The sequence below is a fragment of the Solanum stenotomum genome, chromosome 3 (assembly GCF_019186545.1).
Source record: "Solanum stenotomum isolate F172 chromosome 3, ASM1918654v1, whole genome shotgun sequence".
NCBI lineage: Eukaryota > Viridiplantae > Streptophyta > Magnoliopsida > Solanales > Solanaceae > Solanum > Solanum stenotomum.
In genome coordinates, this window is record NC_064284.1 from 65,840,221 (window position 1) to 65,856,076 (window position 15,856).

General features: G+C 35.7%; 2 protein-coding genes across 2 annotated transcripts; one reads left to right on the forward strand and one right to left on the reverse strand.

Moving 5' to 3' along the window:
- Positions 1-975: 975 nt before the first annotated feature.
- On the forward strand, positions 976-3,656 carry LOC125858649 (3-ketoacyl-CoA synthase 11-like). Its single transcript, XM_049538481.1, has 2 exons — positions 976-2,286; positions 2,742-3,656. Exons 1-2 carry the CDS (start codon positions 1,513-1,515, stop codon positions 3,525-3,527), a joined length of 1,560 nt encoding a protein of 519 aa, XP_049394438.1. The 5' UTR covers positions 976-1,512; the 3' UTR covers positions 3,528-3,656.
- A 1,364-nt stretch (positions 3,657-5,020) lies between these two features.
- On the reverse strand, positions 5,021-15,177 carry LOC125858650 (armadillo repeat-containing protein LFR-like). Its single transcript, XM_049538482.1, has 8 exons — positions 14,926-15,177; positions 7,528-7,697; positions 7,282-7,424; positions 6,877-7,133; positions 6,040-6,145; positions 5,789-5,927; positions 5,565-5,692; positions 5,021-5,477 (listed from the first exon to the last, which is right to left on the reverse strand). Exons 1-8 carry the CDS (start codon positions 15,122-15,124, stop codon positions 5,222-5,224), a joined length of 1,398 nt encoding a protein of 465 aa, XP_049394439.1. The 5' UTR covers positions 15,125-15,177; the 3' UTR covers positions 5,021-5,221.
- Positions 15,178-15,856: the final 679 nt, after the last annotated feature.

Genomic DNA, 15,856 nt, shown 5'->3' on the forward strand with positions numbered 1-15,856 from the left:
AATTAAAGTGAAATAAATTGGAGGGAAACAACATACACTTTTACAATTTTCAAGAAGTGTAAATAAGGGTATAATAGGAAAAAATTTGTTGTCCTTTCTTGATTTGTCAAAATGGACAACTAAATAGGGACAACCAAAAAAGGAAATATGGACAAGTAAATAGGGACGGAGGGAGTAGTTTATCGATTTCTTGTGTTATCTCTTACTAATTTCTTTTGAAAAAGAATATAACTTAAATAACACTTGAAATGGGCCATAAAATTTATTTCTACGTCCACCTATAATTTGAATAAAAACAAATGACACTACAAAAAAGTGATTCATCTATCGATCTTTCATGTTATTTTTCTGTTGGATTAATCCTATGAAAAGAACCATATAACTCAAATAATATCATGCATAAATAGCTAGTATGGAGGAACAAAAGAACGGTAAACAATAACGGAGAAAAGTATATCATATCTAAAAAGACGGAGCAAATGAGTGAAAGATGTCATGTCATGTCATGTCATAGACTTGAAGTGGTGATTAATTTCGTCTTTCATGTAAGACAATTAAATGCACCTCAATAAATTGACAAACTTCAACACAAGATAGATAATGCTAGGTATGCAGATAAAATCTCACATTGTCTCACGTAAATAGTCGAAAGTATTGAATATTCTATTGTAAATCCTTTCTATTTTTAATGAAAACTCAATGCTTCAAGTCAAATAAAACTTAATATAATCAGTCATTAAATCTATCTTCCTTCAATTTTCAAATTACTAAAATTAAAAAAAAAATTATACACGAAACTTAGTATTATATTTATTTTTCCCAAGTGGCAAATTAAATTGCCATAACAATTAAAAAGTTCGTTGGGGTAGTTGCACCAGCCTGCTGTTCATGCATCCTATAAGTTGTCCAACAAATTCAACATTTTTTCCCAACACATTTACAACTCTATTTTTTTTTCAATCTCTACAACAATCTTTCTCACTTAGGTCTCTCTTATTTTGTCTAAAAAGTTCTAAAAAAAATAATCGTATTTCATCTAAAAATCAACTTCTTTTTACTTGGATTTCTCTTATTTTTATCTAAAAGTCATTTTTTTCACTCAGGTATTTTTTATTTCATTTAAAAATCAGTTCTTTTCACTCATATATCTCTTATATTTCATCTAGAAGACATTTTTTCAGTCGGGTATCTCTTATTTCACCTAAAAATTCATTTTTTTCACTCGGATATCTCTTATTTCATCTAAAATTCCGTTCTTTTCACTCGGTATCTCTTATTTCATCTAAAAATCCATTCTTTTCACTCGGATATCTCTTGTTTCGTCTAAAAATCCATTCTTTACATTCAGGTATCTCCTATTTCATCTAAAAGAACAGTTCTTTACACTCGGGTATCTCTTATTTCATCTAAAAAACAGTTCTTTACACTCGGGTATCTCTTATTTCATCAAGAAAACTTCTCATTTTCTCTTCTCTAAGTTCATTGAATTGAGGGTCAAGCTCAGTTTAAACAATGGGGGATGAGAACAACAAGAATTCAGTTAGCTCTGAAACCTCGCGAATTTCGGTTGAAGTTAACAATCTTCCTAATTTCCTTCAATCAATCAGGCTCAAATATGTCAAACTTGGTTACCACTATTTGATCAGCAATGCTATGTATCTGTTTTTGGTGCCTGTTTTGGGGGTACTTTGTGTTCATGTTATGACTATTTCAGTAGATGACTTAATCCAATTATTGGATAAATCGAAGTTCAATCTTGTCACAGTGATTTTATGTTCTGCTCTTGTTGTTTTTTTGGGGACACTTTATTTCATGACAAGGCCTAGAAAAGTGTATTTGGTTGATTTTTCATGCTATAAGCCTAAGCCTGATGTTATGTGTAGTAAAGAAGTTTTCATGGAGAGATCAAAACAAGCTGGGGTTTTCACTGAGGAGAATTTAGCCTTTCAGAAGAAGATATTAGAGAGGTCGGGTTTAGGGCAAAAGACATATTTTCCTGAGGCACTTTTGAGAGTGCCCGCGGAACCTAACATGGCTGAGGCAAGGAAGGAGGCTGAGATGGTGATGTTTGGTGCTATCGATGAGTTGTTGGCGAAAACCGGGGTGAAGGCTAAGGATATTGGGATACTTGTGGTGAATTGTAGCTTGTTTAATCCAACACCATCACTTTCTGCTATGATTGTTAACCATTACAAGCTCAGGGGAAATGTTATGAGCTATAATCTTGGTGGAATGGGATGTAGTGCTGGACTCATTTCTATTGATCTTGCTAAACAACTATTGCAGGTTTGTTCTTTTTTTTTTTTTAACTTATAGTCTGTTCGGTTAAGTTTTTGGAAAGTCAAAAGTGCTTATTTTAGAGTAGTAAAGTGTTTGACCAAGAAAAATAGATGTTTCGAATAATAATAGAAATTGTTTGGCAATTCTTGATGAGTCCCACTTCTCAAAAAGTATTTCATTAACTTTCTCCCATGTGGGAAGGTGAACTCAACTAACTTATGAGACAAGAGTGACAAACATTGATTGTATACAAACATGGTACTATTTGAAAATGACACCCCGGGCCGCACCGTAAAGGGTGTAATGTAGACATCTTACCCTAATGCATGCATCAGTAGTGATTGTTTCCATGATTTGAACTCGTGACCTAAGATAACTTTACACAGTACTAATTGTTTATATCAAGTATATTGAAATTTCTAATACTAACTGTTTGATTTTTATCAATGTTGATGTATCAGGTGAATCCTAATTCTTATGCACTTGTAGTGAGTATGGAAAACATAACACTCAATTGGTACTTTGGCAACAATAGATCAATGCTTGTCTCAAATTGCATATTCAGGATGGGAGGTGCTGCAATTCTTCTGTCAAACAGATCATCAGATCGTCGACGTTCCAAGTACCAACTCATCCACACAGTACGTACACACAAGGGGGCGGATGACAGGAGCTATGGTTGTGTGTTCCAGGAGGAGGACGAGAAGAAGGAGATCGGTGTTGCCTTATCGAAGGACCTAATGGCTGTTGCAGGGGAAGCACTAAAAACTAACATCACAACTCTCGGGCCATTAGTCCTTCCTATGTCTGAGCAACTCCTTTTCTTCATGACATTAGTCGCGAGGAAGATCTTCAAGATGAAAATCAAGCCTTACATACCTGATTTCAAGCTGGCATTCGAGCATTTCTGTATACACGCTGGTGGAAGGGCTGTACTGGATGAGCTCGAGAAGAATCTCGAGCTCAGCCAGTGGCATATGGAGCCATCAAGAATGACACTTTACAGGTTTGGTAACACATCAAGCAGCTCTTTATGGTATGAATTGGCTTATACTGAAGCTAAAGGGAGGATCAAGAAAGGAGACAGGACATGGCAAATTGCATTTGGTTCTGGATTTAAATGTAACAGTGCTGTGTGGCGCGCGTTGAAGACGGTTAATCCTGCTAAAGAGAAGAATCCATGGATGGATGAGGTTCATGAATTCCCAGTTGAAGTACCTAGAATTGTCACAATTAATGATTCTTGAAAAATAATTTTTAATTTTCCTCCAGTAAAAGTTATGTAGTAGTATTATCATTCTTTGTTACCTTAAGGATTGCAATATACAATGTAATTTGAATTGATTATTTATATAAAAGTGATACCAAATATTCTATTTTCTAGCAAATGAAGATCACAAACACGACGAAGAATTGTTAATCTGAGAAAATAAATGGTTACAATTTGTATTTTGTTTACCTTAAAAGGAAAATTCACAGTAATAATGTATGGTTTGAGTTGTACATTTTCATTTTGTTAGAAACAAAGCACATATAATTCATTGCATGTCAGTTTATGTGACACGTTTTCTTTTTAGTTTGTTCAAAAAGAATAATACTATTCTCTTTTGGAAACTATTTAATCTTCATATCATTGTTTTACCATTAATAACATGATTTGTTAGGATCTACTCATCTAAAAATTCTAAATAGAAGGAATGCATATAAAGTCAAGACAATTTAAGCTTAACGGTTATCGTTATCTACCAAATTCTAAAGCTTTCGAGTTTGCCTTCTTTCTAACATAAAAAATATGGGGAGAGAAAATCGGCATAATATAGTAGGAAAATTTACTATGCAAGAAAATGAAAAGGCATGTAAAACTCTGGTCACCACTTGTTTAAAAGGACAATTCTGATACATAGATATAAATGGCTGACATGTCAAAGGTCTTCTTCAATTTCTTAAATTTTGTGTTCATTCAAACACCGTTCATCTAAAATGAAACGAAAGAGGGTTGCTACAACAGTATCAACTAGTTGTATTTGGGGTTTTATGATAAAGTGACTAGAACTTTGTATTAAATTCTAAGTAATAAATGCATGAAATGGTAGATGCAAATAGCTGAGTAAAGATGGAACCAGCTGTTTTGTGTACTTAAATGAGAAGGGGAAGCTGGCAAGAAGGGGACAACAAGGAGCTGGAAATAGCTGCAGCAACAGTAGAAGGAAAGGCGGCTCCGGTGCTTCGATATTGAGTTCATCCGAATCCAGTATCTCAATATTAAATATGGATTTTTATGTGAAAACACACCAAATTAGATAAGGAATAAGGATGGATTCTTTCGCATCGAGTTGATCCGAACCTTATGTTTTCAACACTGAACATAGATTTTTAATATGATTTCTAAACCCACAAGATCAGAGGTACAATAAGTCCAATACTAACAACCTAGAAGATCAAACCCATCAAATTAAAATTTTGAATCCACCTCTCCCCGATAATATTTATCTGAAGGTACAGGTAGGTGTAGCCCCAAGTTCTAAACTAAGTTTTAGCCACACAATTAGCTGCAGATTCAGAGACAACTTCTCTATCACATTTACTTCAAATCCCTTGTGGACTTCTAGTCCAATTTCAATCCAGGCGAAAATTCAGAACTCGGATGTATAGAATACTTACAACTTAAATGCCGCAACTAGAATCAAGCTCATAAGAAACGTCTAACCAACACATCACGTCTTACCCGAGTATTCTTGAACCAAAGACATGAGGACTAACCCATAATTAGGGCACTTTGCCTTGGGGAGAAAGAACTACCTGCCAGGAACTAAATTTTACATTTAAGAGCTAGATTAGTGCTTAAACAGTACAACAGCAAGTTAAACTAATAAATATTCAAGGTTAAACTTATATGTACATCAGACTGTCAGCATAAATCCACCCAATACACCACTCTGGGTTACATGCCCCAAATCCCACAAGCTGATGCAACTTTGTTGCTTGGTCGTGATGTTAGCTCATATAATATCCTCGCGAATATGTCTGAGTACCTTGGATCCCCAAAGAGCATTTCCGCAAAGGCATTTTCATACGATAGGAGGAGGGGCTTGTTCTGCGGCTCCAACACAAGGTTTTCCAAAATAGTTGCTGCTTTCCTGCAAATTTCTGGTACTGGATGTGGCATTTTGATCACTTTCAACAGTCGATCAATTGCCCTGAAGTTCAATGTGGTGAATCAGTCGTTCAGATACAAAAATAAGAGGAATCTGTTAACTATAATTAGGTCAAATTCTGTCACTTACCATCGCTCACTGGCCAGCTTCAAACGACAGTCCATATTTATCTCTGCAAGGTTATATAATGCACCTACAGCAGCTGCTTGAGCATCAGTAGGTGGAGAGCTCATTATATCGACCAAACGTGTATATATCTGCATGTCTCACAAATTGTGTTTAGTGAGTTTTATGAACATTCATAAAGGTACAGATGGAAAATTAGTACTGCAGCTGTCAAAATGAACATCAACCTGTGAAGCAAAAGGAAGTAGGAAAGGTTCATTGTCAGGATTTATTATAAGACGACCAATTAATTCAGCAGCGCCAGAGTGCCAAGCCTTCACAGCAGATCCCAGCATTCCCATGAGAGCCTTGACTGCACGTTTCTCCCTGGATCAAGAAACAAACAACTCAATTTAGAACATACTGAAACGAAAAAAAGCCTCCACTCAGTATAAGAGCCAATAGTACAAAGCAAGCAACTGACAAGTCAAATGCTTACGTCATTTTGATAAAAGAAGGTTTTGAGGAGCTAAAGATTCGAAGATTCAGCAACAAAGCCAAATTCACTACAGTCTCAAGGGCATTTGTGACAAGTTCCTCATCCTCTGTCAACAAAAGAAATCCGAAATCAAAAATAGGTAGAGAGAAACATGTTTTAAAAGGATATGAGTTGAGAAAACATTTTAATCAAGAATATCTGGCATTCAGCCATCTGTCAATTTTTATATGCTTTGCTTGAGCCAGGGTCCATCAGAAATAACTTCTCTACCTTCACAAGGTGAGGGTAAGGCTGCATACACACCACCTTCCTCGATCTCACTTATGGGACTACACTAAGTATGTTGTTGTTGGCATGCCATGCAACAACATAATCAAGATTGTCAACAAAGTCCAAGCAGTCTCTTTAGATTATACCAGGCAAGCACAGGAATCTTAAATTGACCCTTTTCATTGGAAAGTATAAAATGAAGCCACATAAGTCATTAACTTCAATAAGCTGACAACAATAAAAAGGTGATTAAACAGGTAAGGAATTCGACTATCAGAAGTATGGAATGTGCTAAATATTTAGGGAGGTTTCCAAGGAATAAACAAGAGAGAATTCCTCTAGAATGATAGAATTTTCTCAGTAGGATTTATTGGTCTTAAAAGTCAATTGCATACATCATTAACAATCAAAACATCCTCCTCAATGTATAACCAGGAAGATGGATTCAGAAGATAGATGAGTAAATGTCTTAGATGAGGAGAACATAATACAAACTGCCACATGATAGATGACAAATTTAAACCAAACACAAAAAAACTAAGATTAAGTTTAAACCTCTTTTCCCACCTGTAACATAATCTTCAAGACATTGAAATATGGTTTCAAAGCAATGCCTGTGCTGCGCCATGATGACTTCATTATCTGGCATGTTAGAGAAGTTACGGATAATGTTTGAAGCAGCGACAGCACACAGCTGTTTCTCAGCACGCCCCTCCTCATCCAAGTTAAATAGGCCGTCTTCATCAAAATTCCAGGCTCCAGGGCGAAGCTTGTTAGCACACTTCAGAACAGATGCCTCTTTGTTGGAAGATCCAGATCCAGTACTGTGGTCAAAGGATATATGGAGCACGTAACACAAGGCAATTAAATACAGGGTAGGATCTGCATTGCAGATTCCATGCATTGGAAACTAAGATTTACAACAAAAGGCATCTGGAAGAAGATGGAAGGGGTGAGGGCATGCTGAATTACCTAGGATGAGGTGAGGGATTATCCGAGTTCAAGGCCTCATATTCATTTCCAAATCCAGTAACAGCTGAATTTGCACCCAATAGTCGAACACGTGGTGTCTTCACAAGCACCCTTGGTAACGTTATATCACGCCAGTCATCTATCTGTCAAACAGATCATTGCCATCACTATGATATTAAATAGGGAAAAACTAATCAAGATTCAACCATGAAGCAGAAGTTACACGGAAAACATTGAGAAACATACAACTTGAAGTAGAGCATCAAGCAACCCAGGAATTTTCGCAAGAGGGGTTGCATCTTTGCGGATTTCATCTTTCTCTTTAAATGATAGCAAAGTGAGAGCGTTTAATGCCCACGTCAGCTCACTCTTCAATCCACTTTGAAGTGCCAGAACAATCCTTTTATTATTCTGATCTGTAAGAACAGAAGATTGGTAACCCAATGATAATCATAAGCAAATGTGGCTGGAAAATGCATCACTTAATCCACATCCTTGTCTTCTACAAATGCTTGTATTATTTCCTCAAATTCAACAGGTCAAAACAAATTTTCAGAAATGCTGCAATTTACATAAATTGTGTTTTATCTTACGCCAATAGTACCTTATGCGGATCAGAAAATATTTTAATTTACTTACCTTCTACCAATGCCTGCGCTATTTCCTCAAATTCAGCAGGTCAATCAATTTTTCAGAAATGCTGTAATTTACATAAATGGTGTTTCATCGTACACCAATGGCTGTACCTTATGAGGATCGGAAACTACTTTAATTTTGCTTAGATTGGGTTGACCAAATTGTTGGAATGTTACAGTTGGAGTACTGGAAGAGTCAAATCTAGTCCCAAATGGATGTCCTAGAGGTAAAGGCAAAAGGCATACAAAAGCTCAAGAACTATTAGAGCTTTAAGTGCAAAGCACAATCAAAGCATATATTTGCAAAGGACCTCAACTAGTCCACCAGATATCTGCTACTTTCCACCGCACAGATGCCAAATAACTCAGGTCCCCTCACCCGACACTTTGACATATGGAAAGTTTATGTAGCTTCTTTTGACTCGATGGACTTTGCACATTTACCTCCATGGTCCATTCCATTCCATTGACATCTACGTCATACCCTTTGGTAATACAAGTAAAATACTAAGAACATAAAAATATACAAAGAATTGTAAACATCTATAATCTATACATGTTGAAAGTTCGAAGCTCCTAGCGAAATGTTATTCACCTTTTTTACCCTTTAAAATTAGATTTCATATTGGATAAAATAGTCATTTTATTATCTCCCTAATTTTTATGACTTTGAAATCAACTAAGATTTTGGTCATTAAGTCTTTACTTATTTGAATTATTTAGGAAGTCCTAATGACTTCAAAATTAATTAAGAATTTACTTTATATAAATTCTTTCCTTGTTTTAAAAAAAACTTGAAAAATATGGAAAATAATGGCTTTTATGGGCCAAAGAACACAACTAGGAATATAAGTCCATTGAAAGATAAGTCCATTTCGACTCCAAGTTTAGTCCCATACCAAATACGTGGTGATTGTAGAATACTGACATTCATTTTTGGAGATTAGTCCATTGAATACAAGTATGTATACGGAATTGTTAAAGTAGAGTTATTGTACAACTAATACTTCAAGCTCGAATAGAGCATAGCAATTACAGATTGGATCTAGATTTATATTTTCTATATCTCTCTAAAAGCACGAAGGCCCTTCCCAAAATGTTGTTCCCTTTTTTACCTCTTAAAATTGATCTCACACTAGACAAACTAGTCATCTAATTATTTTCCTAATATTTAAACTTTTGAAATCCACTTAAATTTTTGTTATCAAAGCTTTCCTTATTTGAACTAGGTAGGAAATCCTAAAATTTTGGTTATTAAAACTTTCCTTATTTAAACTAGGTAGGAAATCCACCGAGTTTAGAAGGCTGTGATAAAGGGCGGAATTTTGGTCCAAAGGGCGGGACACAAACGGATTTCTTGGTTATAAAAAAAAAACTAGGTAGGAAATCCTAAAATCAAACTTCCCTTAAAATTTTCTATCATTAGATTGAAACGGAGTCGACCTTCCCTCAATAGTAGAGATAACAGACCCAATAGACATTAGACAAAGGAGTTGTTGTATCTGCACGAGAAATGCTTTCTTGGAAGCTCTTTGTTAATATGATTAAAAAGTGCTTCTTTATTCTCAACACTTATATAAGAGGTTCCAGATATAATGTACTATGTCCGGTACTAGTGAAGGATGCACTATTTAATTGGGCCTTTAGAGGACAGAAGATAAGACTTATGCGTGTGGGATGTTGATCCATTAATTGGAAGATATTTGTTGAGCTATAAGCCTATGTAGCAGACGGTTTAATCATATACAAGGCCGATAATCGAATAAAGTTTGATAGTGAGGCTAGGAGGTGAGCATCTACCTCCAGATTACAGACCGAGAATCAAGAGGCAGAGTTCTGCACAATAACACCTTCATGAACACCTGACAGTGGCTAGCACAGTCCCTTATTAACATTAGTTGACAAATTCACATTAAAAGGACAGATGAGTGTTTTAACCCATTCTTCTTAAAAAGATTATTGCAAATGCACAACTATGGAGAATTTTTCTAAGTGTCTAATCTGAAGGAGCCACTATACCACCTTAGACGACAAAGGAAGGGAAAGGAGAGGCAACTAAGAATACAATCCCAGTGTAATCTCATAAAATAGTCATTTTATTATCTCCCTAATTTTTATGACTTTGAAATCAACTAGGATTTTGGTCATTTAATCTTTACTTATTTGAATTATTTAGGAAGTCCTGATGACTTCAAAATTAATTAAGAGTTTACTTTATATAAATTCTTTCCTTATTTTAAAGAACTTGAAAAATATGGAAAAGAATGAATTTTATGGGCCAAAGAACACAACTTGTAATATAAGTCCATTGAAAGATAAGTCCATTTCGACTCCAAGTTTAGTCCCATACCAAATACGTGGTGATTGTAGAATACTAACATTCATTTTTGGAGATAGTCCATTGAATACAAATATGTATACGGAATTGTTAAAGTAGAGTTACTGTACAACCAATACTTAAAGCTCGAATAGAGCATAGCAATTACAGATTGGATCTAGATTTATATTCTCTATATCTATCTAAAAGCACGAAGGCCCTTCCCGAAATGTTGTTCCCTTTTTTACCTCTTAAAATTGACCTCACACTAGACAAACTAGTCATCTAATAACTTTCCTAATATTTAAAATTTTGAAATCGACTTAAATTTTTGTTATTAAAGTTTTCCTTATTTGAACTAGGTAGGAAATCCTAAAATTTTGGTTATTAAAACTTTCCTTTAAACTAGATAGGAAATCCTTAAATCAAACTTCCCTAAAATTTTTCTATCATTAGATTGAAACGGAATCGACCTTCCCTCAATAGTAGAGCTAACAGACCCAACAGACAAAGGAGTTGTTATATCTGTACGAGAAATGCTTTCTTTTTTTTTTATGACAAGGGAAACCCGCAGCCGCTACCCTTTGGGTGCGCACAGGGTAAAACCCACTCCTATGCAATAGCTCGCAAACCACATAAGAGAGGTAACCCGCACTAGGCAAGCCCGGTGCAACGAGCTCGACCCAGAAGGCAAACCCCTTGCTTTCGCTGGCAAGGGGTTTCGAACTTGAGACCTCCAACATGAAAGTCCCAAGCCCAAACCACTGGACCGCCCCGAAGGGTATATGAGAAATGCTTTCTTGGAAGCTCTTTGTTAATATGGTTGAAAAGTGCTTCTTTATTCTCAACACTTATATAAGAGATTCCAGATATAATGTACTATGTCCAGTACTAGTGAAGGATGCACTATTTGATTGGGCCATTAGAGGACAGAAGATAAGACATGTGTGTGGGATGTTGATCCATTAGTTGGAAGATATTTGTTGAGCTATAAGCCTATGTAGCAGATGGTTTAATCATATACAAGGCCGATAATCGAATAAAGTTTGAGAGTGAGGCTAGGAGGTGAGCATCTACCTCTAGATTACAGACTGAGAATCAAGAGGTTGAGTACTGCACAATAACACCTTCATGAACCCCCACCTGATAGTGGCTACCACAGTCCCTTATTAACATTAGTTGACAAATTCACATTAAAAGGACAGATGAGTGGTTTAACCCATTCCTCTTAAAAAGATTATTGCAAATGCACAACTATGGAGAATTTTTCTAAGTGACTAATCTGAAGGAGCCACTATACCACCTTAGACGACAAAGGAAGGGAGAGTAGAGGCAACTAAGAACACAATCCCAGTGTAATCTCATAAAATAGTCATTTTATTATCTCCCTAATTTTTATGACTTTGAAATCAACTAGGATTTTGGTCATTTAATCTTTACTTATTTGAATTATTTAGGAAGTCCTGATGACTTCAAAATTAATTAAGAGTTTACTTTATATAAATTCTTTCCTTATTTTAAAGAACTTGAAAAATATGGAAAAGAATGAATTTTATGGGCCAAAGAACACAACTTGTAATATAAGTCCATTGAAAGATAAGTCCATTTCGACTCCAAGTTTAGTCCCATACCAAATACGTGGTGATTGTAGAATACTAACATTCATTTTTGGAGATAGTCCATTGAATACAAATATGTATACGGAATTGTTAAAGTAGAGTTACTGTACAACCAATACTTAAAGCTCGAATAGAGCATAGCAATTACAGATTGGATCTAGATTTATATTCTCTATATCTATCTAAAAGCACGAAGGCCCTTCCCGAAATGTTGTTCCCTTTTTTACCTCTTAAAATTGATCTCACACTAGACAAACTAGTCATCTAATTACTTTCCTAATATTTAAAATTTTGAAATCGACTTAAATTTTTGTTATTAAAGCTTTCCTTATTTGAACTAGGTAGGAAATCCTAAAATTTTGGTTATTAAAACTTTCCTTTAAACTAGGTAGGAAATCCTTAAATCAAACTTCCCTTAAATTTTTCTATCATTAGATTGAAACGGAATCGACCTTCCCTCAATAGTAGAGATAACAGATCCAACAAACAAAGTTGTTGTTGTATCTGTATGAGAAATGCTTTCTTGGAAGCTCTTTGTTAATATGGTTAAAAAGTGCTTCTTTATTCTCAACACTTATATAAGAGCTTCCGGATATAATGTACTATGTCCAGTACTAGTGAAGGATGCACTATTTGATTGGGCCTTTAGAGGACAGAAGATAAGACATATGCGTGTGGGATGTTGATCCATTAGTTGGAAGATATTTGTTGAGCTATAAGCTTATGTAGCAGATGGTTTAATCATATACAAGGCCGATAATCGAATAAAGTTTGAGAGTGAGGCTAGGAGGTGAGCATCTACCTCTAGATTACAGACCGAGAATCAAGAGGTTGAGTACTGCACAATAACACCTTCATGAACACCACCTGATAGTGGCTAGCACAGTCCCTTATTAACATTAGTTGACAAATTCACATTAAAAGGACAGATGAGTGGTTTAACCCATTCCTCTTAAAAAGATTATTGCAAATGCACAACTATGGAGAATTTTTCTAAGTGACTAATCTGAAGGAGCCACTATACCACCTTAGACGACAAAGGAAGGGGGAGGAGAGGCAATAGAATGATGGCGAAAACAAGAAAGTGGAGAGGATGGCTAAAAAGAGGGGACCGCGGCATCAAGGAAGTAGATCTAGATCATAGTGGGGGAAAAACACAAAATTAGGTGACACTAAAGAAGCATCGGTAGAACCAATGATCAGAGAACAAAAGGAGTAGCAAAAAGGCATCCCTCAACAAATTGAGAGGCATGAGAGTATCTAAGACAGCTTATCTATCCCGTGAGTTTTTCCCGAGTTATAGTGACGAGAATTATTTGAGTAATCATTTATGAACATTATTAACTTGAGCAACGAAGTGAGCTTTGAACTTGTTTTCTTCGGTGAGCTTTGCATAAAAGGTTCCTATAAACGCACACTCGTTCAAACAAACCTAGATGCAGATCAACATCCTTCAGGACTGCCTTCTCCCGAAGGATCAATCAGCAAATGTATATTGTAATACACCCAGAGCTCAAGGACTGCGAAAAATCAACTATCCAAGTAGATCTCAGGTCTAGCATGTGTTTGGTGGACTTTATGGAAAGAGAGAAATGAAAGATGTTTTGAAGGAAAAGCTAGCTGTTTCCAGAAGATCAAGATGAAGAGTATAAGTCTTTTGTATTTTTGGTGTAAACATGATATAGTGGGGGAAATAGATAGTTTAGTTGAGTTCAAAGGACAATTGTAAAGCCTCCTATCTAGTCTTTTAATCTCGATGAAGCCCTTTGGGGTTGTAAATCCCACCCCATCAGCTTTTGCTTGATGGGCTTTTTGGTGTGAATACACAGTTACTATTATCAAAAAGTAGATCTCAGGTCTAGTGAGGAATGTCTTTCCTTTCTGAAACCCTGCCCTCTATGTTATTGTTTCCAGGCCATTCTGAGAGTCAACATTTTTGTATTTTCAATTCTATATTAAATTCTCCAATTTGACACGTGATTCCAAAATGTGCAACAACATACCCAGTGTAATCCCATAAAATGTGCATTTGACTCAAAGGCGAACTTTCACTTGACAACAATGTTTATATATTTAGGTTCCAATATATGGCCATGATCCTGGGTGTCTAGCTCCTCAACTTGACAAAATTCAAACAAAGTCTCTAGTTCCTACTAAAAGAGCAAATGTCTAAAAAGAAGGCAGCAACAGCAGTTGTGACACCAGGAATAACTTTCCTGGGGAGCATCTCCGTTAATTTTAACAACATTATTCTACATAGAGTAACTGGAAAAATGAAATTCATTTGTTGTTCAACAAAAAAATTAAATTTAGTTTTTAAGTTACCAATTTTAAAAAAATGAACTAAGTTTGTTGCAAATAGGTGAAATTCCCTTTCAGGGTACTGACTATTTATTCCACCCCTCTCACTACTTTTTTTATGAATGTGGTGTCCGGGCCAACTTACACGCACCTCAACTAATTTCACGGGATACCTCCCACCAACAACTGGTAGCAGATAACTCTGTTAATCAAGGTTATGGTTTTTTTGCCTCCTTGAGTTTTGAAGGTGAGACCTCAAAGTTCTCAACCACTAACCACTAGGCCACACCCTTGGGTGCCTCTCTCACTACTTTTCTCACAGCATTTTTCTCTGTAGTTAGGGATTTAGGTTAGAAATTCTTTTTCGAATCCTTGAAAGCTATTGGATACGAGTAAAAGTTAATTTCCTAAACAAGGAAACAACCGGCAGGATACAACTTCAACTCGACATTACTGTCCATTTACTCACACCTTATACTATGGTAATTCAAATCCCTAAGCTTCATCACGGACATCCGGACAAGGCCGCACCCCAAGCTCAAAAAATTCAATAATTCAGCTCAAAGTTACACTGGTAATGCAAATGGCAGTACAAAAACTCAAATAAATTACTCAAAATTACATTTATAAGACCACCTAAATTTCATTCATATATATACAGATACATTATCCACATAGCACTACAAACCTTCACCTCCTTTTAAACCTATAACGTTAATGACAAAGCATTCAAAATTCAGTATGATACACATACGATAAGGCACTAACTGACCAGCAAATGCATAGTGAACATGAAGTGAAGGTCCGAGAAGCGTTGGCGGAGCTACTGAGTCGGCAGCACTGGATGCGGCTGCCGCTGCAGCAGAGGCAGCGGCGGAGTTACTGTTTACGCTGCCTAACGGACGTCCTCTCTTAGCTGCCGGAGTAGCTGAGCTACCGCCAGCTACACCACCGCTTTGCCGCTTCTGCATCGTTTTCCCGCTTATTTCTCCTTTCTGCTATGCACAAAAACCACTGTGAAGAATTCGAGGTGTGTGAGAGAATAAATGATGAAACAATGGGTCGGGTTTTCATATAAGTCCAACATTGAGCCCATGGTTTTTATATAAGTCCAAATGTGTTTTCTTTTCGAAAAATTACATAAATACAAAACTTAAAATAGGGAAAATTAAGCAAATATCTCATAAAAGTAAAATAATTACAAACATATACCCCTTTATATTCATACCTCACTAAATATTTTATATTATATACCCCAATTAATTTCTAAACAAGAAACCTTACTGATGTCACACCCAAACTTTCGGAATTGGATGTAGTTAACCCCAAATGTATGAGATTTATGTATTTTATATTACTTTTAAAAAAAAAATCTATTTGATGTCCGATATCTTCATTAGAGTTTGATTAATTTGAATCCACGACATGTAAGGTCCATTTGAGAAAAGCACTCCATGTAAAAAAAAATCATAGTCAAAATTCAAAATTAAGACATCTGATTAAACAAGAGTAACTTCATCTATTGCACCACATCATTTGGTGGTGAATTTGAAGTTTCAATCATAAAATTTAAAAATCCAAAACATTAACAATTTTTTGTGATAAGCCAAAAATTACTAGTGAATGTCATAAATCGTTTTATGCTTTAAATAAATTGATCTTTATTTTTATCCTTTAGCAATTGAACTTATATCTAATATAAT